Source organism: Anthonomus grandis, chromosome 9 (genome assembly GCF_022605725.1).
Source record: "Anthonomus grandis grandis chromosome 9, icAntGran1.3, whole genome shotgun sequence".
NCBI lineage: Eukaryota > Metazoa > Arthropoda > Insecta > Coleoptera > Curculionidae > Anthonomus > Anthonomus grandis.
This window is the reverse complement of record NC_065554.1, coordinates 27,900,874-27,926,043: the sequence shown is the minus strand read 5'-3', so window position 1 is coordinate 27,926,043 and position 25,170 is coordinate 27,900,874. Positions and strand designations below refer to the sequence as shown.

The 25,170-nt window shown below is 30.4% G+C and overlaps 1 protein-coding gene across 2 annotated transcripts in view; it reads left to right on the top strand.

Moving 5' to 3' along the window:
* The window catches only part of LOC126740442 (zinc finger protein ush), a 318,530-nt gene that overhangs the window by 172,458 nt on the left and 120,902 nt on the right, over positions 1–25,170 (top strand). The window contains exon 1 of one of the 2 annotated variants that reach the window (XM_050446465.1): positions 20,536–21,000. The exons of the other annotated variant lie outside the window; for it this stretch is intronic. Coding sequence (XP_050302422.1) covers positions 20,868–21,000 — 133 coding nt within the window. The 5' untranslated portion in view covers positions 20,536–20,867. Of the gene's footprint in view, positions 1–20,535; positions 21,001–25,170 lie in introns of those variants that run through there. 2 annotated transcript variants of the gene reach the window in all.

Below are 25,170 nucleotides of genomic sequence, written 5' to 3'. Positions count from 1 at the left end.
ATATTGAGCCTCCTGAAATACATAACAAAAATGACCTAAATAGGGATGCATTCGAAGAATCCTCTACAAATAAACCTTTATTAGTCACTAACTCGCAATAAAAGTTCTGCAAAAAAGCGCAAAGAAGTGGACCCTCTAAAGAAATGTGCCATTGATTATTTTACATCGAAAGCCCGAAGCCAATCGGAAAAACCGGAAGATGCTGACTTGCAATTTCTTAAAAGTCTTCTGCCCGATTAAGAGCGAATGACAAACGCTCAAAAACATGAATTTAAATATAAAACAATGCAGGTTATTGGTGAAATACTTTACAAACCACACTTTGAACACATTCTCAACAGATTTGTTATAATTTAAGCAACAGTAACTTTCACCCATTCTCAAACAGTTCTCAAGCGCAAACTACGTACTCTTCAAGCCAAGTAAGCACACCCATGACATCACCAAATACCGATTATGACTATTTAAATTTGTAATACATAATAATTACTTACACAATTGAAATGAAATTTGATTTAGTTACTTACCTCATTGTAATAATTAGTTTTTCCTTTGGTGTAATGGATTCCCGAAATTTTGTATCTGATCTCTTGATAGAAGGTCCAATTATGTCCAAAAGTACTAAAGATTGAAATTTTGCTTGATCTTCCATCAGTTCTTCACCAATACAACTTTTAAATATACGTATACTACTAATGTCCGAACTACGGATTTTTGTTTCCTACATTTGTGTTCAACAGTGTTGAAGTAACATGTTCGAAACAAATGTCTTATAAGTATGCGATCGGCCTTAGAGTGAAAAAGTGTTTGGTAAGGGATTTTAAACTGATTAATAGGTTCATAGTGGCAGTTCGAAGTTCGGATATATGTCAGCAAAGAGGAAAAATATTAAAGGTTACAGTTCTTTACGAAAGTATAGTATTCATTTGTCTTCAGAAAAAGTCATTTTCTGACCTCGTTTTTGCCGTCAGAGATCTCGGTTAGTATGAGAGCTACGACTTTGCCAGTGGCGAAACTACCGGTGTGCCATGTGTGCGAGGCACACGGGCCCGGCTTCAATAGGGGCCCGAGAACCAATCGAGGGGTCGATATAAAAAAGCATTTTCTTATAAAAAAAAGCCAAAACCTAGTATTAATGCGGAGAAGTTAAATCAACGGCTGTGGCTGAGGCAAAGCAACCACTTTCACACACTGATAAAGGATATTACGATCCTAGTACTGCATTAACGGATGAATAGAAAATGTTTTTAGTTACTAATGAACCCTGTAGACCATTAGGCCCCTTTCCTAAAAATGAACAAGGTAGGAGTTTTTCGTTTTTTTACTACACTAAAACGAGTATGTCAGGAATAAAAACTGAGCGTTTGTGGCTTTGCTACTCGAAAGTCCTGGACAAATGCTACTGCCTACCTTGTTGGTTGTTTGGGTAGGCTAACGATGCTCTTGGGGCCGGATCTAATGATTGGAGACATCTTCAACAAGCAGTCAACAGGCATCAGCAAAAGCTTAACCATAACGTTTCTTGCGCCGTATTTGGTCGCTGGAGTTTAAATAAAACTATCGATGTTGAGCTTGATTTGAAAATTCGACATGAAATTAATGTTTGGAGACAAGTTTTGGAGCGTGTGGTAGAAGTTACACTTACATTAACATGTTGCAATATGCCATTTAGAGGTCACGACGAAACTAATAATTCTAAAAATCCCGGAGTTTTTTTATCTGTGATAAATCTGCTTGCCAAATTTGACCCGGTTTTACGCAATTAAAGTTAAAATTTAGTAGAAAATAAGAAAAAACATTCTACCACTTACTTAAGTCCCGTTGTTCAAAACGAGGTTATTGAACTGCTAGGTAACACAATTAAACAAAATTAAATTAAAAATATAAAAGCTTCTCCATTTTTTTCAGTTATTATCGATACCACACAAGATATTGCTAAAATAGACCAGCTAAGTGTAATTATAAGATATGTAACCACAAATTTTATAGAAAATAATCCATTCCAAATTATAATTCAGGAAAAATTTTTGGAGTTTATTCCAGTAAAAAGCCAAACTGGTCTGGCTTTAAGCATAACGATATTAGACATTCTACGCAAAAATGAACTACCCTTAGAAAGACTTCGTGGGCAAGGTTATAACGGCGCGGCAAATATGAGTGGCATATGGTGTTCAAGCCGAGATTTTAAAAGTATCATCAAACGCCTTATATGTGCACTGCGCCGCGCATAATTTAAATTTAGTCTTGAACGACGTTGTAAAAAGTGTTGAGGAGGTCAGAAATTTTTATGATTTGGTTGAGAATGTCTATGTTTTTTTGGCCATAGCATTAAACGATGGGCGCTTTTGCAAAGTGTGACTAAGAGTAAAATAACTTTAAAAAAATTGACACCTACCCGGTGGTCATCAAGACACAATGCATTAGCTCTTCGTTTTAGATATGTAGATATTTTAAAAGCACTGGCAAAAATAATTTTAACCTCAATAAGTAGATCAGAAGTTACTGAAGCAAAATTTTTAAGAAAGCACATGGAAGAATTTGAAACAGTTTTTCTTATTATCCTTCAAACTAAAATATTAAAAGTTATTGATACTTTATCAAAAATTTTACAAAAAAAAGATCAAAATATTGAAGCTCCGTCCAAAATGTTTACGACAGCTAATGAAACCATAAATAAAATAAGAAATGACTTTGATTTTATTAAAACCGAAGCTGTTCAATTAGCAGGGCAATGGGGCACTAATGAATTTAAAAATAAAAAAATATCAAGACCAAAAATATATTTTGACGATAAAAACAACCATTATCAAGTTCAAACAAATGATGATTGGTGGAGAATATAACGTTTTCAAAACAATAGATATAATATACCAACAAGTTCTGGGATTTTAAAAATTTATTCCTATTTTCGTGTTTTAACCCCAAGTATTTTACGAGATCCTTCTTTTTCTGACATTGAAATTCACAAAATGTGTCAAACTCTGCACCTTAAATATTCGGAAGAAATTGCGGATACAATTTCTTCCCAGGTGCTTTCTTTTAGAGAATGTTTTAAGCACGACTTAAATAATTTAACGTCTATTTTTGATTTATTAGATTTTATTGTTGTTAAAAATTGTCTTCGAGTTTCGGTGAGATTGTTACAGCTTGTAATATTTTTTTGGCCATTCCAGCTTCGGTTGCATCAGCTGAACGGTCTTTTTCAAAATTAAAGTTAATAAAAACATACTTAAGGAATTGCATGGCTGAAAAAAGATTATCAGCTTTAGCAATTATTTCCATAGAAAATGAGGAAGCTCGAAAAGTAGATATTGCTAATGTAATAACCGATTTTGCGCATTCAAAAGCTAGGATTTATAATTGTTTTAGTGGTTTTTTCTTTAAATATTGTTTTTTGTTGTTATTTTATGTATCTGTTTTTTATTTTATTTTATTTTATTAATTATTGGTTTTTATTTTGATTTTGTGTTGTTTAAATTTTTTTAAATTATAGTGAGTTAGTGTCAACTGTTTAGTTTGTTCGCTGTACATGAAGAATATATATAGCTCTTCCTAAAAAATTGTTTTACTTTTTTTTATAATAACCAATAGATTTTTGATTTTATTGGGGCCCGGCAAAATTTTCGCACACAGGCCCGTGGCTACTTTGTTACGCTACTGGACTTTGCGGATGGTCTCTTTGGATTCAGAAGGACGAAACTAAGTCAAAACCATTAGAATTTTTCCGATAGGGCAGATAGAAGCATAGATATCGACCTTCAAAGTTTGGAATTTTTGCTCGCCTCACCTACATCAGAAAAATACCGAGTTATAACGAGATTTGAGCAGAACTAAGGGAATGGGAGCACTTTGAAAATTTGAAAAAATTCATTATTTGACCTTTCATCATATCTCTTTTTTTCCTTCTTATCAGTGTTTTTGTCCGAAGTTCTTAAATCTTTAGATGTGTCTAATACACTTGGACACTGCAGCATTTTTGTTACACTCTTAAAAATAGGTGAATAAAAATTCAACAATTGTATAGATTTTACATACAATTTGATTCTGGAAATGGTACAGAATCAATTTGTGTAGAATTTCTCTATGCTATTGTGTTAAAACAACTGTGGTTCTATAAAAAACAAATTGTGTATCAATTTGATTTATTTTATTGTATATATAGTACACTATTTGTGTACTTAAATTCGACAATATTTTATATTTATTTAATATAATTGTTCAGTAAATAAGCAAACTCTTAGTGTTTTTTTAACATGGTATGTACAGGAAAAAAACACAATTTGTGCATTTTAAATACACAAGTTAGTGTAGGTTGTTTTTACAATATATTTTATTTTCTTTCATGTCAACTATAAAATTTTATTACAAATTGTGTATATTAATACTATATATTGTTTTATAAATTTAAATATAGTGTAGGTTACTTATTTTAGGTTTGTATATCAAATTAACATAAGAACTGGAGTTTTTTATTACAATGTTTTGTATTTATATTCGTAAAAATTTAAAATACATTTTAGAGAATTTCGTCATAAATCTGTGTAATAAAAAATTCTAGGGCGCCTGGAAAAAACAGGATAGGTCATAATTTGATTAAAATAAAATAAGTCTTGTAAAAAATGGCAAATAAGTGAGGCCCAACGTTTGGTAAGAAAAGAAGTCATATTAGAAAAATACAGATTGAATATGTATTTTCCTAATTTGACTTATTTTCCATATTGACTGTTTTTCCCAAACACGTTAACATTTATGTTTTGTAAAAATTTTAGTTGTATAGGTAGGGTAAAAAAATTCAATTGTTTTAAAGAAACATTTTTTTATTTAAATACCTTTTAAAAAAGTACATATAACCTGAACAACAAAATAAAAAAACTTTAATAGTAGTATTACCAATACACATTAGAAACGCAAATAGGAACTTAAAATGGAAATTCTTAGTTGTAAAAACAGGATTTTAACCTAAAGGCTAATAAACACCTACATTTATGAACAGGGTCATTTTTTATATTTGCGTGCCCATAAACAGGGGTAATGTAAGTGATAGAGAAAAACTTTTTATACAAAAGTTGCATACTTTTTTCCGTATTATATTCTAGATTTGTAAAAAAAAACAAAAGCGCATTGCAAAGTTATATCACTAATATTAACCCCTGTATATGGGCTCGCAAATATAAAAAATGACCCTGTACATATAATATGTATGTAGTTACTTAACATCTACAGTATATCAGGCGGGTAATTGTTAACAAAACAACAATCATTTACTGCTATCAATTTTTTTTAACACATGGTGTTGAAAATTGCACTTTTCATAACTTAAGGAGGCTTTAGAGCTAATTCTGTTAAAAATAGAAAAAAAAACCTTAGAAATCATTTAAAAAGTTTAAATTAAAAACACGAAATGGAAAATGGAAATATCTTTTTTCTTCATAACAGAATTAGCTTTAGATCCCTTTTAAAGTCATAAAAAGTGCCATTTTCAACACCTTATATTAAAAAAATAGTTAACAAATATGACATTATGATACATGAAAATTTTTAACATTTTATGTAGAATTTAAAAATGTGTTGACTATAGGGTGGTTCGTTTACAATAAGTAACGTTTTGGCATGTTTACATATACCGGATTTTCATATCCCATGGAAATCAAAATGATTGTTATTTCGTTTTAAATCACCCTTCATCAATTTATTTTAAAATCACTTAATAAAAATAAATGACACAACAAAACGAAAAAACCTTAAAACAAATTAATGCCGGTCGGTTGATTGAAGGACTGAAGAATGAACAGTTGAACACCTTGGCACTGGGAATTATAGCAATGCTGCCAAATCAAAGGTATCTTAAAGATTACACCGCCAATTAAAAAAGTTACGTTTCCTTTTTCCTTACGCGTGTTATTATCACGATATTATTTAAATAAATAGAATTAAAACTTATGCTTGGGCTTATTTTTAAACATCCTATTAAATCATTTTCAATTAACAACTTTAAATCGGCTGCAAATTTTGATGCATACCTTTACAACTGTTTAATATTGAATCTGGCAACATTGACGCGAACGTTGAACGTTGAAATTGACGAAGTTCTAGCGGCAAAGGCAAGGACGTCGGGCGCGTCCTCCTTTATACACAATTGTGTATTATAACTACACAATACATGTTTTAAAATTCTACAATTGTGAAGGGCTATTAGCAAGAATCTTTTTTAATCTACACAATTGTAAATAAAATCAACACAAGCCAGAATCAAAAATTAATTAAAAATTGTAGTAAAAATATACTTGGTTATTAGATTTTTTACCAAACTGCATTGGATTTAAAAAAAAAATGTGGAATATTTATACACATTATCTTAATAATTAATATCCACTTATGGTGTATTAATGTAATATGTAATAATTGTATGAAATATACACATTAAAACATATACAAAATGCCTAAGAATTTTTATACAGGACTGTGAGATATCTAACAATTGTGTACTAAAATTAAACATTTTTTTTTACACAACAAAATGTGAAAAAATCCATCAGGATTTTTCTGTGTGTACGGCCTTGTTTTTTGGGTCTTTGGCATTTTTGGTCCTACTAGTGTTTTCTTCTTCTGTTGTTTCAATTTTCGCTTAGGACTCTTTCTGTAGCGCTTACTAATGTTGTTCTGATCTATTTTCAGTGTTCTTTTGCATTCGGCGTCTCTTTTGTGACATTTTTCTCTAGTTGTGTGTTTTTGGCGACACTCCTGATTTGATTGGATCTGAACAAAACTTTGGAACTTACAGTGGGAATTTGTTTATTTCGCACCATCTAATACCCGAAATCCAACTGAAAACAAAAACCGCAAAAGAACTTATGTATCCAGTATAATGTACAGAAACGGTTTATCATCGATAACGGCCACAAAACGAGGCGTTACGTCGTCGTCGTCGTCGTCAAATTGAGCGTGAGAAAAGGCGCTATCGACTCATCGAGATAGATCAGATCGTTTCCGAATTTCCGTGCATTCGACAGGTTTGTCACTGTCTGCGTCGCGGTATTGTGCGATGCCATTGGGACGCCCTTATCGCGTAAATATGACGACGTGTAGCGAACGTTCGCCCGAGAGTGTTCGGGAAATTTGCCTGATTGTCGTTAGAAATTTTATAAGGGATGATGTATATACCTGCGATCAGGAGGTGAATTTTTGTCGAAAATGTTGATGGATTTGATGTGCTTTGCACGTAGAAATCGTGAAGGCTTAAATAATCGTTGGTTTTGGTGCCGTATCAATGGATATGCGTTTAACCTATCGAATAAACTCTGCTGCCAATTTTACTGTTCCTCTATTTGGTATTTGTTAACGTAGAATAATGCAATTAAAAAAATTGAGTAGAAACTATAGAAATGAGAACCCAGTTGTTAATTAAAAATTAATTAATAAATTATTCCAGGCAGTTGAGGTTTATAATCATATTTAAAATCCCTCAACTATTTGGAATTGTAAAGTAATTTTAATTTAAACGTCAATTAAAAGTTAATTATCTAAATATTCCAGGGAGTTGAAAGCTAATCTTAATTAAAATTTCCCCAGTGACCCCAATTTTATTTGTAATGTCATAATTAAATTTATTTGTTATTCCAGGCAGTTAAGGCATAATTTAAATTGCCCTAAATTGTAAAATAAATTTCAATTTAAACGTCAATTAAAAATTAATTAATTGATGATTCTAGGCAGTTGATATTTAATCACAATTAAAATTCCTCAACTGCCTGGAATTGTAAAAAACAATTTCAATTTAAATGTCGATTGAAAATTAATTAATTAAATATTCCAGGGGGTTCAGGCTTAATTTTAATTAAGATGCCTTAACTGCCTGGAATTGAAAAACAATTTTTGCTTTATTGTCATTAGTATATTAATGAATTATTCTAGGCAATTAGGGCGTATTTTTAATTAGAATTCTCGAAATGGAAAAAATCTAAAAAATGTAATCTGCCATGAATTAAAAAATAAATTTCAATTTAAACGTCAATTAAAAATTAATTAATTAATGATTCCAGGCAGTTAAGATTTAATCACAATTAAATTCCCTCAACTGCCTGGAATTGTAAAACAATTTCAATTTAAATGTCGATTGAACATTAATTAATTAAAATTTCCAGGCGATTCAGGCTTAATTTTAATTAAGATGCCTCAGCTGCCTGGAATTGAAAAACAAATTTCACTTTATTGTCATTAGTATATTAATGAATTATTCTAGGCAGTTAAGGCGTAACTTTAATTAAAATGCTTGAAATAGAAAAAATCTAAAAAATTTATTCTGCCATGAATTAAAAAATAAATTTCAATTTAAACGTCAAATAAAAATTAATTAATTAATGGTTCCAGGCAGTTGACATTTAATCACAATTAAAACTCCTCAACTGCCTGGAATTGTAAAACAATTTCAATTTAAATGTCGATTGAAAATTAATTAATTAAATTTTCCAGGCGATTCAGGCTTAATTTTAATTAAGATGCCTCAACTGCCTGGAATTGAAAAACAATTTTCACTTTATTGTCATTAGTATATTAATGAATTATTCTAGGCAGTTAAGGCGTAACTTTAATTAAAATGCTTAAAATAGAAAAAATCTAAAAAATTTATTCTGCCATGAATTAAAAAATAAATTTCAATTTAAACATCAATTAAAAATTAATTAATTAATGATTCCAGGCAGTTGAGATTTAATCACAATTAAATTCCCTCAACTGCCTGGAATTGTAAAACGATTTCACTTTAAATGTCGATTGAAAATTAATTAATTAAATTTTCCAGGCGATTCAGGCTTAATTTTAATTAAGATGCCTCAGCTGCCTGGAATTGAAAAACAATTTTCACTTTATTGTAATTAGTATATTAGTTAATTATTCTAGGCAGTTAAGGCGTAACTTTAATTAGATCTGAAATTTCCTGAATTAGGAAATGGGTGGAACAACTGGGTTCTCATTTATATATCCTCATCTCAGTCTTATTAGAGAATTAGAAGAGCATTGGAACAAACTGATGTTTTTCTTGTATAACTTGTTAAACCATCCCAGAAAAACACTATTTCCAGGCAATCCCAACACCATGTCTCATTGCCTCATGACCTTTTCTGTAACTGTAACTTCTGTCCGTAACTTGTGTCAGGAATACCTCAAGGAACACACTCCAAAAGTACGTTTTTTGCCTTGGTATTTTATGCAGGCAAAAAAAATCCGAAACCAGATCAATTACTCAAAAAAGAAAAACATGAAAAAAATAACGTTATCACTAGCAAAGCAATTGCAGAGTCTGGTATAGAAGTGTGGGCGTTTCCGTGAGCCCGTTCGCGATATCTATTACTGACCGGCCGGTAATTTATCACCGGTAATCTGATTAAAGCGTCGCGTATCGCAACCGGTGCAATACCGGTCGAGTTCGGTCGGTCGGGACATCGGGACAGGGATATGTTGCCGTTGCCGATGTTTTACACGGCCTGTTGCTTGTACCTTGTTACCGCACTGATTGAAATGTCCGATGGGACCGTTTTAAAAATCTCCCCTGGTTATTGAACGGATTATACATTAGATGTGTGTAAGTTATAACGTATATGTGCGGTACTCATGGCATTCGAAGCTTCTAAAAGGAAATCTGCAAACTCAACTATTATTGTTATCTCCATCAAATCCTGATTCTGATTTGAGTCTGAATATACCGCTACGACAGAAACTTTTCCTGTATCTTCTTCGATTCTGATGCTTCTACTTAATTTATCCTTCAGCAGTTAGATGATGTGCATGTTTCATCCTCACAAATACCATTACCACTCTCATTATTAAAACCACACTCAGTTGTTTTGCCTCTATTAACATTTAAACCTTCACCATCAAAAGACGAAACTGGTCTAGATTTAACTTGGATTGATTTTGTTGGCAAAGTTGCAAAATTCGATACAAATTTTAAAACAAATTTGTCTGCGTTATTTATAAACATGATTTACTCTTTAACGAAAATTAACGTAGAAAGTAATGAACTCTTGGAAACTGCACGTTGGAAGTGCAATTTTCGTGTACCACTACCCTGAACCAGTCTAAAAATATCAATAGCTGATGAGTGATATCTAAGTCCTCTTAGATCATATCAGTCTAAACTCGACATTTATTTATTCAATACAGATATACTCACATCCAAGCAATGTCATTTTTAGAATAGAGTCCTTACTGCAGGTTTCCTTTTTAACATTTCAAGCATTTTAATTAAATTTATGCCTATAACTGATTTACAATTCCAGGCAGTTAATGAATTTTAATTAAGGTTAAGCTTCAACTGCCTGGAATATTTAATTAGTTAATTGCTAATTGACGTTTAAATTGAAATTGTTTTACAATTCCAGGCAGTCGAGGGATTTTAATTATGATTAAATCTCATCTGCCTGGAATCATTAATTATTTAATTTTTAATTGACGTTTAAGTTAGAATTGTATTACAATTCTTGGCAGTTAAGAGATCTTAATTAAGATTAAGCCTCAAGTGCCTGGAATATTTAGTTAATTTTTAATTGATGTTTTAATTGAAATTGTTTTACAATTCCGGGCAAATAAGGGATTTTAATTTAGATTAAGCCTCAACGACCTAGAATAATTAATTAATTTACTCATGACAATAAAGTAAAAAATTGTTTTTCAATTCCAGGCAGTTGAGGCATTTTAATTAAAATTAAGTCTGAACCGCCTGGAATATTTAATTAATTAATTTTCTATCGGCATTTAAATTGAAATTGTTTAACAATTCTAGGCAGTTGAGGGATTTTAATTGTGATTAAATCTCATCTGCCTAGAATCATTAATTAATTAATTTTTAATTGACATTTAAATTGAAATTGTTTTACAATTCCAGGCAGTCGAGGGATTTTAATTATGATTAAATCTCATCTGCCTGGAATCATTAATTATTTAATTTTTAATTGACGTTTAAGTTAGAATTGTATTACAATTCTTGGCAGTTAAGAGATCTTAATTAAGATTAAGCCTCAAGTGCCTGGAATATTTAGTTAATTTTTAATTGATGTTTTAATTGAAATTGTTTTACAATTCCGGGCAAATAAGGGATTTTAATTTAGATTAAGCCTCAACGACCTAGAATAATTAATTAATTTACTCATGACAATAAAGTAAAAAATTGTTTTTCAATTCCAGGCAGTTGAGGCATTTTAATTAAAATTAAGTCTGAACCGCCTGGAATATTTAATTAATTAATTTTCTATCGGCATTTAAATTGAAATTGTTTAACAATTCTAGGCAGTTGAGGGATTTTAATTGTGATTAAATCTCATCTGCCTAGAATCATTAATTAATTAATTTTTAATTGACATTTAAATTGAAATTGTTTTACAATTCCAGGCAGTTGAGGGATTTTAATTTAGATTAAGCCTCAACGACCTAGAATAAATAATTAATTTACTCATGACAATAAAGTAAAAAATTGTTTTTCAATTCCAGGCAGTTGAGGCATTTTAATTAAAATTAAGTCTGAACCGCCTGGAATATTTAATTAATTAATTTTCTATCGGCATTTAAAATGAAATTGTTTTACAATTCTAGGCAGTTGAGGGATTTTAATTGTGATTAAATCTCATCTGCCTAGAATCATTAATTAATTAATTTTTAATTGACATTTAAATTGAAATTGTTTTACAATTCCAGGCAGTCGAGGGATTTTAATTATGATTAAATCTCATCTGCCTGGAATCATTAATTATTTAATTTTTAATTGACGTTTAAGTTAGAATTGTATTACAATTCTTGGCAGTTAAGAGATTTTAATTAAGATTAAGCCTCAAGTGCCTGGAATATTTAGTTAATTTTTAATTGAAGTTTTAATTGAAATTGTTTTACAATTCCAGGCAGTTGAGGGATTTTAATTTAGATTAAGTCTCAACGACCTGGAATAATTAATTCATTAATTTTTAATTATTAATTTATTTTACAATTCAGGGCAGATTATATTTTTAAGATTTTTTACATTTCAAGTATTTTAATTAAAGTTATGCCTAAACTGCCCAGAATAATTGATTAATTTACTCATGACAATAAAGTAAAAAATTGTTTTTCAATTCCAGGCAGTTGAGGCATTTTAATTAAAATTAAGCCTGAACCGCCTGTAATATTTAATTAATTAATTTTTAATTGACATTTCAATTGAAATTATTTTACAATTCCAGGCAATTGTGGGATTTTAATTTAGATTAAGTCTCAACGACCTGGGATAAATAATTAATTAGTTTTTAATCGACGTTTAAATTGAAATTTATTTTATAATTTACGGCAGATTACATTTTTTACATTTCAAACATTTTAATTAAAATTATGCCTCAACTGCCTAGAATAATTACTTAATTTACTCATGACAATAAAGTAAAAAATTATTTTTCAATTCCAGGCAGTTGAGGCATCTTACTTAAAATTAAGCCTGAACCGCCTGGAATATTTAATTAATTAATTTTTAATTGACATTTCAATTAAAATTATTTTACAATTCCAGGCAGTTGAGGGATTTTAATTGTAATTAAATCTCATCTGCCTGGAATGATTAATTATTTAATTTTTAATTGACGTTTAAGTTAGAATTGTATTATAATTCTTGGCAGTTAAGAGATTTTAATTAAGATTAAGCCTCAAGTGCTTGGAATATTTAACTATTTTTTAGTTGAAGTTTAAATTAAAATTGTTTTATAATTCCTGGTAGTTGAGAGATTTTAATTAAGATTAAGTCGGAACTGCCTGGAATATTTAGTTAATTTTTAATTGATGTTTTAATTGAAATTGTTTTACAATTCCAGGCAAATAAGGGATTTTAATTTAGATTAAGCCTCAACGACCTGGAATAATTAATTCATTAATTTTTAATTATTAATTTATTTTACAATTCAGGGCAGATTATATTTTTACATTTCAAGTATTTTAATTAAAGTTATGCCTAAACTGCCTAGAATAATTAATTAATTTACTCATGACAATAAAGTAAAAAATTGTTTTTCAATTCCAGGCAGTTGAGGGATTTTAATTGTGATTAAATCTCATCTGCCTAGAATCATTAATTAATTAATCTTTAATTGACATTTAAATTGAAATTTATTTTATAATTTATGGCAGATAAAATGTTTTACATTTCAAGCATTTTAATTAAAGTTACGCCTTAACTGCCTAGTATAATTATTTAATTTACTTATGACAATAAAATAAAAATTGTGTTTTAATTCCAGGCAGCTGAGGAATTTTAATTAAAATTAAGCCTAAACCACCTGGAATATTTAATTAATTAATTTTCAATCGACATTTAAATTGAAATTGTTTTACAATTCCAGGCAGTTAAGGGATTTTAATTATGATTAAGTCCTATCTGTCTGGAATCATTAATTAATTAATTTTTAATCGACGTTTAAGTTAGAATTTATTTTACAACTTAGGGCAATTAAAATTATACCTCAACTGCCCGGAATAACAAATAAATTTAATTATGACATTACAAATAAAATTGGGGATACTGGGGGAATTTTAATTAAGATTAGCCTTCAACTGCTTGGAATATTTAAATAATTAACTTTTAATTGATGTTTAACTTAAAATTATTTTACAATTCCAAACAGTTGAGGGATTTTAATTATGATTATAAACCTCAACTGCCTGGAATAATTTAATAATTAATTTTTAATTAACATGATTAATTGAAATTTATTTTAGAATTCATAAAATTCACATTTTTAAGATTTTTTACATTTCAAGCATTTTAGTTAAGATTAAGCCTCTCAACAGCCTGGAATAATCAATTAATTAATTAATTTTAAATTGACTGTTGAAGAGAAATATGAATGATTTTCAACTCTGGCTATTTTTATGTTTTAGTGGTTGCTTGTATCTATCTGTGTTTAATTTTACATAAATATCGTTGTCCAATCAAGGTTAAGTTGTAACAGAATCTTTATTTCCATGTGTTCTATCTGGAAAAGCACTATATACATTACTTTACATACGTTGCATTCCCTGTAAGTCATATTTGTATGCGTACAAACACTTTTCCAAGTCCAAGCGAGCCTCTGTCGCTATCATTTTTCCGCACGGCTTCACTGCTCGGCTCGCTGGAGACGCCCTGATATAGTCCCCGTCAATGTTAGCGTCGGGACGCCTTCAGAGATAAGCGTCGACAGCCCAGTTTTACTATATATATATATATATATATATATATTCTAGAAATCGGCGCGAAGAGAACAGTTTCCATCTAATTTTTACGACACGACTCAGGTACTTGACGGAATGCCTATAATACACTCGTTAGATGGTTGTCCCGATACCGCTTTGTAGGAAGTATTTTCCACTTCATTTGATATTTATTTTACACCTGTTTAACTTGAAATTATTGCTGTTAAAGGAGAGAATGCCAAAGATAAGAAGTAAGAGGTGTTGTGTAATGTGTTTTGTTGTTTCGGTGGTGATGTGTTGTGATCTTTTGCCTATGGTCTAAGGATTAAATTTTTTTTTTCAAAAAAATTGATTTAATCAGGACAATTATTATATATACAGGGTGTTACTAAATTCGATGCAAATGTTTTAGAAGCGTATTGTTGAAGTCAATATAAGACTTTTTTTGCCTATAAGCACAGGTACAGCCGGCGCAAATTATTTGAAAAAAATCGATTATTTGGAACAGTGACTACAGTTATACGTAAAATCTTTTAAAAATTTAAAGTACAGTGGAAATAAAGAGAAGTTCGACAATTGCCTATTTTTACACATAAAACTCTATTTGAGTGATGTTCTTCCTCTTCCTATTCCTCTTCTTCTTTGATTGCCTTTTGCTTTGCTTTGATCTTCTTTTTTTTTAATTTAATAAAAGTCGGTTTAGGAAAACTTATTTTTTTATAAATATATTAAACTGTGAGCGGTTTTAAAATATCATAAGTAGATCCTTGCAACTTTTTAATTCTTGGAATTCAACCCAACTTCTACTAGAGACACAAACAATAGGGACAAAAATGTAAGCACTCTTTTCTGATGATTTTTACAATTGTCAAATTGCAATGACCTATTGAAAGGCCTGAAATTACTAAACCCTTAATTGTCTAATTAATTAATTAATTTTTAATTGACGTCAAGTTATTATTTATTTTACAATTCAGGGCAGATAACATTTTTAAGATTTTTTCCATTTCAAGGATTTTAATTAAAGTTATGCCTTAACTGCCTAGAATAATTAATTAATATACTAATGACAATAAAGTGAAAATTGTTTTTCAATTCCAGGCAGTTGAGGCATCCTAATTAAAATTAAGCCTGAACCGCCTGAAATATTTAATTAATTAATTTTCAATCGGCATTTAAATTGAAATTGTTTTACAATTCTAAGCAGTTGAGGGATTTGAATAAATCTCAACTGCTTGGAATCATTAATTAATTAATTTTGATTTATTTTATAATTCATTACAGATTACATTTTTAAGATATTTTACATTTTAAGCATTTTAATTAAAGTTACACCTTAACTGCCTAGAATAATTAATTAATATACTAATGACAAAAATGTGAAAATTGTTTTTCAATTTCAGGCAGTTGAGGCATGTTAATTAAAATTAAGTCTGAACCGCCTGGAATATTTAATTAATTAATTTTTAATTGACGTTTAAACTGAAATTTATTTTACAATTTATGGCAAATTACATTTTAAAGATATTTTACATTTCAAGTTAATTAAAGTTATGCCTTAACTGCCTAGAATAATTAATTAATATACTAATGAAAATGAAGTGAAAATTGTTTTTCAATTCCAGGCAGTTGAGGTATCTTAATTAAAATTAAGCCTGAACCGCCTGGAATATTTAATTAATTAGTTTTTATTTATTTTATAATTCATGGCAGATTACTTTTTTAAAATATTTTACATTTTAATTAAAGTTACGCCTTAACTGCCTAGAATAATTAATTAATATACTAATGACAATAAAGTGAAAATTGTTTTTCAAATCCAGGCAGTTGAGGCATCTTAATTAGAATTAAGCCTGAACCGCCTGGAATATTTAATTAATTAATTTTCAATCGACATTTAAATTGAAATTGTTTTACAATTCCAGGTAGTCGAGGGATTTTAATTGTGATTACATGTCATCTGCCTGGAACCATTAATTAATTAACTTTTAATTGACGTTTGAATTGAAATTTATTTTACAATGCATGGCAGATTAAATTTTTTAGATTTTTTCCATTTCAAGGATTTTAATTAAAGTTATGTCTTAACTACCTAGAATAATTAATTAATATACTAATGACAATAAAGTGAAAATTGTTTTTCAATTCCAGGCAGTTGAGGCATCCTAATTAAAATTAAGCCTGAACCGCCTGAAATATTTAATTAATTAATTTTCAATCGGCATTTAAATTGAAATTGTTTTACAATTCTAAGCAGTTGAGGGATTTGAATTGTGATTAAATCTCAACTGCTTGGAATCATTAATTAATTAATTTTAAGATATTTTACATTTTAAGCATTTTAATTAAAGTTACACCTTAACTGCCTAGAATAATTAATTAATATACTAATGAAAATGAAGTGAAAATTGTTTTTCAATTCCAGGCAGTTGAGGTATCTTAATTAAAATTAAGCATGAACCGCCTGGAATATTTAATTAATTAATTTTTATTTATTTTATAATTCATGGCAGATTACATTTTCAAGATATTTTACATTTTAATTAAAGTTACGCCTTAACTGCCTAGAATAATTAATTAATATACTAATGAAAATAAAGTGAAAATTGTTTTTCAATTCCAGGCAGTTGAGGTATCTTAATTAAAATTAAGCATGAACCGCCTGGAATATTTAATTAATTAATTTTTATTTATTTTATAATTCATGGCAGATTACATTTTTAAGATATTTTACATTTTAATTAAAGTTACGCCTTAACTGCCTAGAATAATTAATTAATATACTAATGAAAATGAAGTGAAAATTGTTTTTCAATTTCAGGCAGTTGAGGTATCTTAATTAAAATTAAGCCTGAACCGTCTGGAATATTTAATTAATTAATTTTAAATCGACATTTAATTTGAAATTGTTTTACAATTCCAGGCAGTTGAGGGATTTTAATTGTGATTAAATCTCATCTGCCTGGAATCATTAATTAATTAACTTTTAATTGACGTTTGAATTGAAATTTATTTTACAATTCATGGCAGATTACATTTTTAAGATATTTTACAATTCAAGCATTTTAATTAAGGTTACGCCTTAACTGCCTAGAATAAATAATTAATATATTAATTACAATAAGGTGAAAATTGTTTTTCATTTCCAGGCAGTTGAGGCATCTTAATTAAAATTAGGCCTGAACCGCCTGGAATATTTAATTAATTAATTTTCAATCGACATTTAGATTGAAATCGTTTTGCAATTCCAGGCAGTTGAGAGTTTTTAATTGTAATTAGATCTCATCTACCTGGAATCATTAATTAATTAATTTTGATTTATTTTATAATTCATGGCAGATTACATTTTTAAGATATTTTACATTTTAAGCATTTTAATTAAAGTTATGCCTTAACCGCCTAGAATAATTAATTAATTTTCAATCGACAACTTCTACTAGAGACACAAACAATAGTGACAGAAAATGTAAGAACCCTTTTCTGATGATTTTTATAATTTCTGAATTGCGATGATCAAATTGAAAGGCGTGAAGTTACTAAACCCTTAATTGTCTGTATGTAATAGCCGAGAGAAGAAAAGTATGGATGTTTATTGAAAAAAAAGACACCAAGTAGGTCTTTCATCTTCATCACCAATCAAGTTTATTATTCTCTATAATCAATTATTGATTCTTGTGATTCACATCAATATTAAAAAGTTCACAAACTATTATTTCATGTCATTATTACTTTTTCTTCTCCGTTTATTTTTACCCTTTGAAGGGTATAGTGATACTATTTTAGGTATGTGTTTCAATTAGTTGTTTCTATCTTTTGCTAAATGTATTGCCTCGTGCATTGAGTGTCCAGTTATTTCTTTTAATCTCTCGGTACAACCTCAATGGAGATCGTCCAAACCAACGCGTACCTCTATCATTTCGAATAAAATAAAATTCATTAATTTTAATATTTCCATTAAGCCAAGGTTCCTAAATACCCACCATATCATACTTCTCCTATAAAATAAACGTCTTTAAATCACTAAAATTAGAAAATAATGATCTTACATTAAAAAATGCTTATAATGTTTTCCCAAAGTAAAATTAGAAAATAATGATCTTACATTAAAAAATGCTTATAATGTTTTCCCAAAGAGTATTCTAACAATCTAAAAAAAAATGGATTAGACTGAGATGTGTATACATCACATTCACACGTCTCTGCATCTCTGGATTAGTACATGAACTCCATAGAGTGCCTTTCTGGTTCCAACTGCATTTATAATACCAAATTTATTTTCTGATATTTGTTCTTCGTTTTTGTTGTAAATTCTGCTGTAGATGATAATAAAGGATGGTTCTAAGCAACTGAAATGTTGTAAATATAATTTGAGTAATATGGTTTCTGTACTAGATCCTCTTTACCCATAACACTACTATGCTGTCCCAGCTAAAACTCTACAAACAGAAGACTCGGTTCATTTACAATTTATACAAGTTACACCTAGTGCACTAGTGAACTCTCAAGTCAACTGGAATACTTAGATAAAAAATCTGGGCTTGGTAAAGGGATACCTAAGAAGACTACGATCGAGGTTACTGAGGTAATACTTTGCAGAATTTTTTAATAGAAAAATCGCCAATTTCCTTAAAATAATAATGAAAAAAAGAGAGCTTTACCGAAATAACTAAACTAAATGGACCTTTTGCATCAGTTCAGGCAGCGAGCGACACGCGTTGAATCCGAAACGAGGTCCTGAAAGTCCATTTATCCTTTTGCGGCCCTTTGCCGATGACAACTTCATATTTATTCATTAAAGGGCCGGTCGTCGCTAATCGAGAGAAACGGGGGAGGAGGGGGGGGGGGGGCGGCAGGGTGGCGGAGGAAAGGGCGGTAATCGAGAGCGGCACCGCCGTCCATTTTTCTTTAACCTTTGACAGAAAGATAATAAGCAACGATAGGGAGGTACGGGTGCTGTACGTGTGTTGAGTTACTAAACTGCGATTTTGATAATTTGATATTTAGAAATAGGAAATTGTGTATGATGGCGAAATGCGATTGAAGATGGATGTAGTGCGAACAAAATATGTTTTGACACAAAAGTGTTATTTAAATTAGCCTTCGCGTTGTCAGTAATCAAGAATAAGAAGATAATGAATCTTGTTTAATCTGAAAAACGAAGTACCAGAATGCTGATTTCATGTATCTGGATGCAACTCTGCTGGCATTAATTACGAACGTCACGCCTGCGCCAATTAAACGCTGAATATAATTAATTATCGGGCACCAGTTAACGAACCAAAACGCGAACTTTATCCATCGATCATTGGGACAAGGGACGATCGAACGGTTCGATTTCTCGTTAAATTGTATGCGGTGACGTTCCCGGTTCGGTTGTCTCATTGCACCGATATCACCTAACCTGCATTTTATCAGATGGAATAACTAACTGATTTTCGACCACACCGATTTCGGATTTTCGTCACTCGACCAATGTCGTACCACTGTGGAGGTTCAAAGTAATTAATGGTGGTGGAGATATGGAGAACAATCTGCTTGCTGATGAACGATTTGCATTTTTTCTCAGGATTAGTAAACATTCAATGTGATCCATTATTGATGTCTATTAATCATAGAAAATATAAGATAATTTTTTTGAGCATTTTTTTCAGGGAAAAAAAAATTTTGTTTTTAAATCTTCTTGAAAATGTGTTTTCTTATAGATGTCGACCCGTAGATTACAAAAATGCTATTCATTTTTTCCAAAAAAATTATCTTATATATTTTTTTTGACCTCAAAGTCAATTTTTTTTTTTTTAAATGGTGAAAACTAGTCTCACTCTGATAGCCATAACTCAGCTGCATCCCTGACTTGGGCAATGCGGTTTGCGGCTAGTTATAGCGAAAGGATAAGGGTACACGCCAGTATACTCGGCTTCATCCAACTAGTTGAGAAACAAAAAATATGGCTATCAGAAGTTGACCTATTTTTGTAACTTTGAAGTCAAAAAAAAATATAAAGTAAAAAAGTAACTGTATAAATTCTCATTTCAGTCCACTTGATTCCAGGCATTTGACTTAATTTTTTTACTTCAGATTTGAGGAAAGTAGAGTCCTATTACTCCAATCACTTACAAATTAAAAAACATACCCTAGAAATAAAGAGTTTCTATTATCTCTAAAAAACACTCAAAAAAGCATATTTTATCATAAGATCCTTTTAACATTCCTATGCAAGTAAATAAACACTGTAGCACTCGTGGTTGATTATCAGCATTTTATCTCTCGTTATCTCCACGTATTATCTATCTAAGGGGAGATAACGTTTTATTTAAAAAAAAAAATACTCTCAATGGAATATTTTATCAAAAGTTCAGTCTTATTTTCGTGCCCTATTAGTATACGCCTTACAACTAATCAACTATGGAGCGCAAATCTTGGCATATCTCTCTGGAATTAGTGATAAACGATAATTTCGTATCTTAAACCGCGTGAAACGCAAACAAAACAAAACTGGATCGATTTCAGGTCGAATTTTCCCAATTATTAACGTTGCAGTCGAAAACCGGAACGTTGTATAGTAAAAAGTACGTCATGGATCGGATAATTTGCTGCAAAGTTTATTATTTTGATATTTCTTCATTGTGGGAGTTCGACAAGAGATCCAGGCAAAGTTGATCGAATCGTACGTGGAAACAAACCGGAAAAACATGTTGAGTGTCGGTGGTAGTTTAACCGCGAGCAGACTGTTTAATATTTTTGACTTTGAGAGGCCCAGGCTTCAGGTGTATGGTCCGTTTGAACCAAAATTGAAGAGGAATGGTAATAGTAGGATAATCGCAGGTTAGTTGGTATATTATATCTGGATAGGGTTTAGGATAAATGGCAACAAAACCAGTAGAAATGTGTGGAAATTATGCTATAGAGTAATGTTTTATCATTTTATCCTGCTTAACCAGTGAGTGAATTGTCATTATGGGTATGATTTTGTGGTAAATAATTTTGACGTATTATTTGTAATTTTATTCAAGTAATCTAGTGACTATAAGTATGATTTTTGCTTTAATAGGAATTTGGTGACTTCGGTTGCAGAAAAAACTCGTAGTTATGCAATTTGGAATATTCTGTTCAAAGAAAAATCACATTTTTCGCGATTTTTTTCAATTTTATCCAAATAAACTGGTGTGGGTTGACATCGTAATGGGATTTAGAAACTTCTAATGAAGAAATTATCCTCTTTTAAATTTCATTGAATTTATTTTCTATAATCTATAATCTCTCTTTATTTAGCAAATTCTGCTACATAAAAATAAAATACATAGTATGCATTTAATATAATATTAAAAAGAAACAAACTAAAATTAAAAAACCAAAACAAGACAAAAAATAAGGATGATATTACAATAATAGTGCTGGTATGAGGTGCGAGTATTGTAGGCAAATGAACATGTTTAAGATTATGCATTCACATATGAGTGGGAATATACAAAAAAGGTAAGAAATACAAACATATACAATGTAAAAATAAAATCATACAAATAAAAACTTAAGCTAAACATAAATAAATAATGAGTTGAAATAAAATTTTAAAATATAAAATGAGTTAAAATTTAATAAAATCAGAATCCAAACACACAATAAAATTAAGGTAAAATAAATAATAAATAAAAATGACATAAAATAATTTAAACCTATAAAATAAAACGTATAACACAGAATACAAAAATTCATAACACAGAATAAAGATAAAAAAGACAAATACTAAATCTCTAGAACAAACTTTCTCAAGAGTCTTTTAAACACGTTAAAACTATCACAGGATTTAAGACTAGCTGGTAACCTATTGAATCACTAAAAATTGTCAATTTATCACAGATATAGTCTGGTAGCAGACGATGTTTTAATTTAAAAATAAACAAATAAACATTAAACATTATTATTTGGTTCACAGACAACATACCTAGGATGTTTAACCCTTTCGCGTCGATTGGGACATACTTGTCCCATCAAAAATTTGGTTTTGAAAATGCGACTTTTTTTATTTGTTAAACTTTAGTGTCTTTTAATTTATTTCTTTATTAGTACCTACCGCAATGACAAAATAAGTTTATTTTTTTAACGTAAGTATAGTGTGGGCTATATATGTCCCAGCCGTATATTTGTTTGGGTTTTATATGTCCCCATAGTAAAATAAACCAAGATCAAAAAAATCAAATTATTATTTTTTTTTCAAAGAAATACAACATTAGGAGTGATAAGATGAGAAACATTTTTTACATAGTGGTACGTCACAGGCGGAGCATAACATGACCGTCCTTTTTTCTACTTTTTGCTGGGCACAACAGCGGCATTACTTCTGGTTTTTGAAAGGATAGGTAGATGGTCTTCAACATTAATTATATTTTTAGAGGATAGTGTGGTCCAACCAAATGATCTCTTGCGAATTAAAGCAGCATTTTCACGTCCAATTCCTATCAGTTGTTCTGCCAGATTTACCAAGTATGTCAGAAACGGAGTATCTCTGTTACGAAGTTCCTTGAAGATTATCCAAGCATTAACTGCTGTGGTTAACAATAGCTTGTAATAAACTTTTTTCCACCATTTTAATGACTTGCGGTCAATGTCATATTATAGGGAATTATATGTGTGTATTGCTTCGGGACAACTTAGTGTCATTTTTTTACCATCTTTACCAGTTCTTGCAACCTCCAGTTACTCAGGACCATTACTTCTTTAGTATCCATCCAATTGAATGCTATTGTACCATAATTATTGCAAAGACACTGCATGTCTCCTCTTTTCACTGTCTTTTTATCAAATTGCTTAAATTTCGGCATATTCTTTCGAGTGCCTATGCAAGTTCCAACTTGAGGGAAAGGTAAAGTGTTCATTAAATTTACAGAAGTAAAAAAACGGTCATAACAAATAAGTACCTGGTTATCTCTTAAAGTTTCTGTCAATTTTTTTACTACTCGTTCACCTAGGGTGCCATCAAGGGTACCTGGTTCTCTTCCCGAATAAATATTAAAATCATAAACATAACCCGTATTAGAGTCGCAGCGTTCCCAAATTTTTATGCCTCTTTTAAGTGGTTTTAATGGTAAGTATTGTTTTAATGATGAACGACCTTTAAACTTTGTCATAGACTCATCTATGGATTGAAATTTGCTTTTGGGAACGTCGATTTGAGGCACGCAACAATATCTTCAATATAAAAAGTTTTACTGGCGTTATTTGGCTTTTGTGGATGGTTAAAATACAGTTTACTAGCCAGAAGTCTAAATCTATCTCTAAAGATAGCTTCTTTTATAGCCTGGTTGCCCAAAGACTTATGGGAAGCCCAATAATGCTGCCTTTGGGGCAATTTATTATAAGCCATTATAAAAAAAACACCCTGTTATAATCATTATTTCGTGTGAATTAGTTAGAATTTGTTTCTTATTACAAGAATTTTTAGGCGCTCATTGGTACACTGGGCAATATAAATTAATAAAGAAGGTGGCATTAGTTTGAGAAAAATATCTAGCCTGTACTTCCACGATTGACCTGAGCTATTATTGTACAGTTGGCCTTTTCTGGGACCTTATACCGGGGTAAAAAATTATCAATTTCTTTCCAGATCACAATTGAACTGTCAGCAGGAGAAGAGGCCGGAATATCAAGTTCGATATTTTCGTCCGAACCGTTAGATGAATCAGGGGATTCGTAGGCACCATCTGGATTGAAAGATGACGTTGACGGTTCATTAGAATCAATTTTCCTTTTCAACCTCAAGAAAATCTGAATCATCACTGGAATCCGCTTCTTCCTGCTCATATTCGGATCCACTGCTCCTAAAAGGGGTCTTCCTCTTCATCTGATGATAAACCTGCTTCTGCTAAAGCCTCTAGTTCTCTTTGTGTTAAACGTTTCCTAAAAAAGAGTGTTATATAAAAAATGCTGATGTGACGATAATAAACCAAAGTAAAAGTCGATGGGACATATGTGTCCCACAAGAATTTCCTAATTTACCTGTAAAATATAAACACTTAACTTTAACAAATAATTTTAAAAACTTACCTAGACATGTTCGAAAAAATATCCGTAATTATTTTAAGCTGTATAACACGATGTTAGCTAAATTTGAAGCAAAAACAATAGCACGCTGTCGAGGTTAAATGACTACTACCTACTACGTATACTGTACTACTACCTATTCTAAAACACTTGACTGCGCTGCTTGAATATTTTGTTGACAAGCATTGCTGAATGCGGATGGGACATCGGGCTATATAAAAATCATTGCATAATGTACCATCAGTATTTTTTGAAAGTTGGATGGGACATATATGACCCAACAGTAATTTCAGGGTATTAATTTACAAAATAAAGTCGACGCGAAAGGTTAACATAGACACAACTGGAATAATAATCCTTAAATGTAATCGTTACTTACATTTAAGGATTATTTTACATTCTGATGTAAACTGTTTTAATGGAATATAAGATTTTGTTATTGAACTTTTTCTAAATTTATCAGGTATATTAATACATACACAAAATTTATGAAAACAGACGAAACTATGACAAAACCGTTGGAATTTTCCAGATAGTGCCTATAAAAGCTGAGATATTAATCTCCAAAGTTTGGGACTTTTCATTTTTCGTATTGAATTTTTTCACCAAAAATTGATTTTTTTCAAAATTGAACTAACTATACCATCATCTTGCTTTTATCACCCACATCACGAAAACACCGGGTTATAATGGGATTCGAGCAGAACTAACTGAATGAGAGAACTTTAAAAATTCGGAAAAAGTTATTTTTTGACCTCGTTTTTGAGGCCATAAATGAGCTCTGAAAATTCGATATCTCAGCTAGTATAAGAGCTACAACCTCGCGGATGATCTCGTTGAATTCAGAATGATGAAACTAAGACAAAACCGTTGGAATTTTCCCGATAGTGGCCATAGAAACCGAGATATCGACCTCCAAAGTTTGGAATTTTTCGGGTATACCCCCTCGTATCGAAT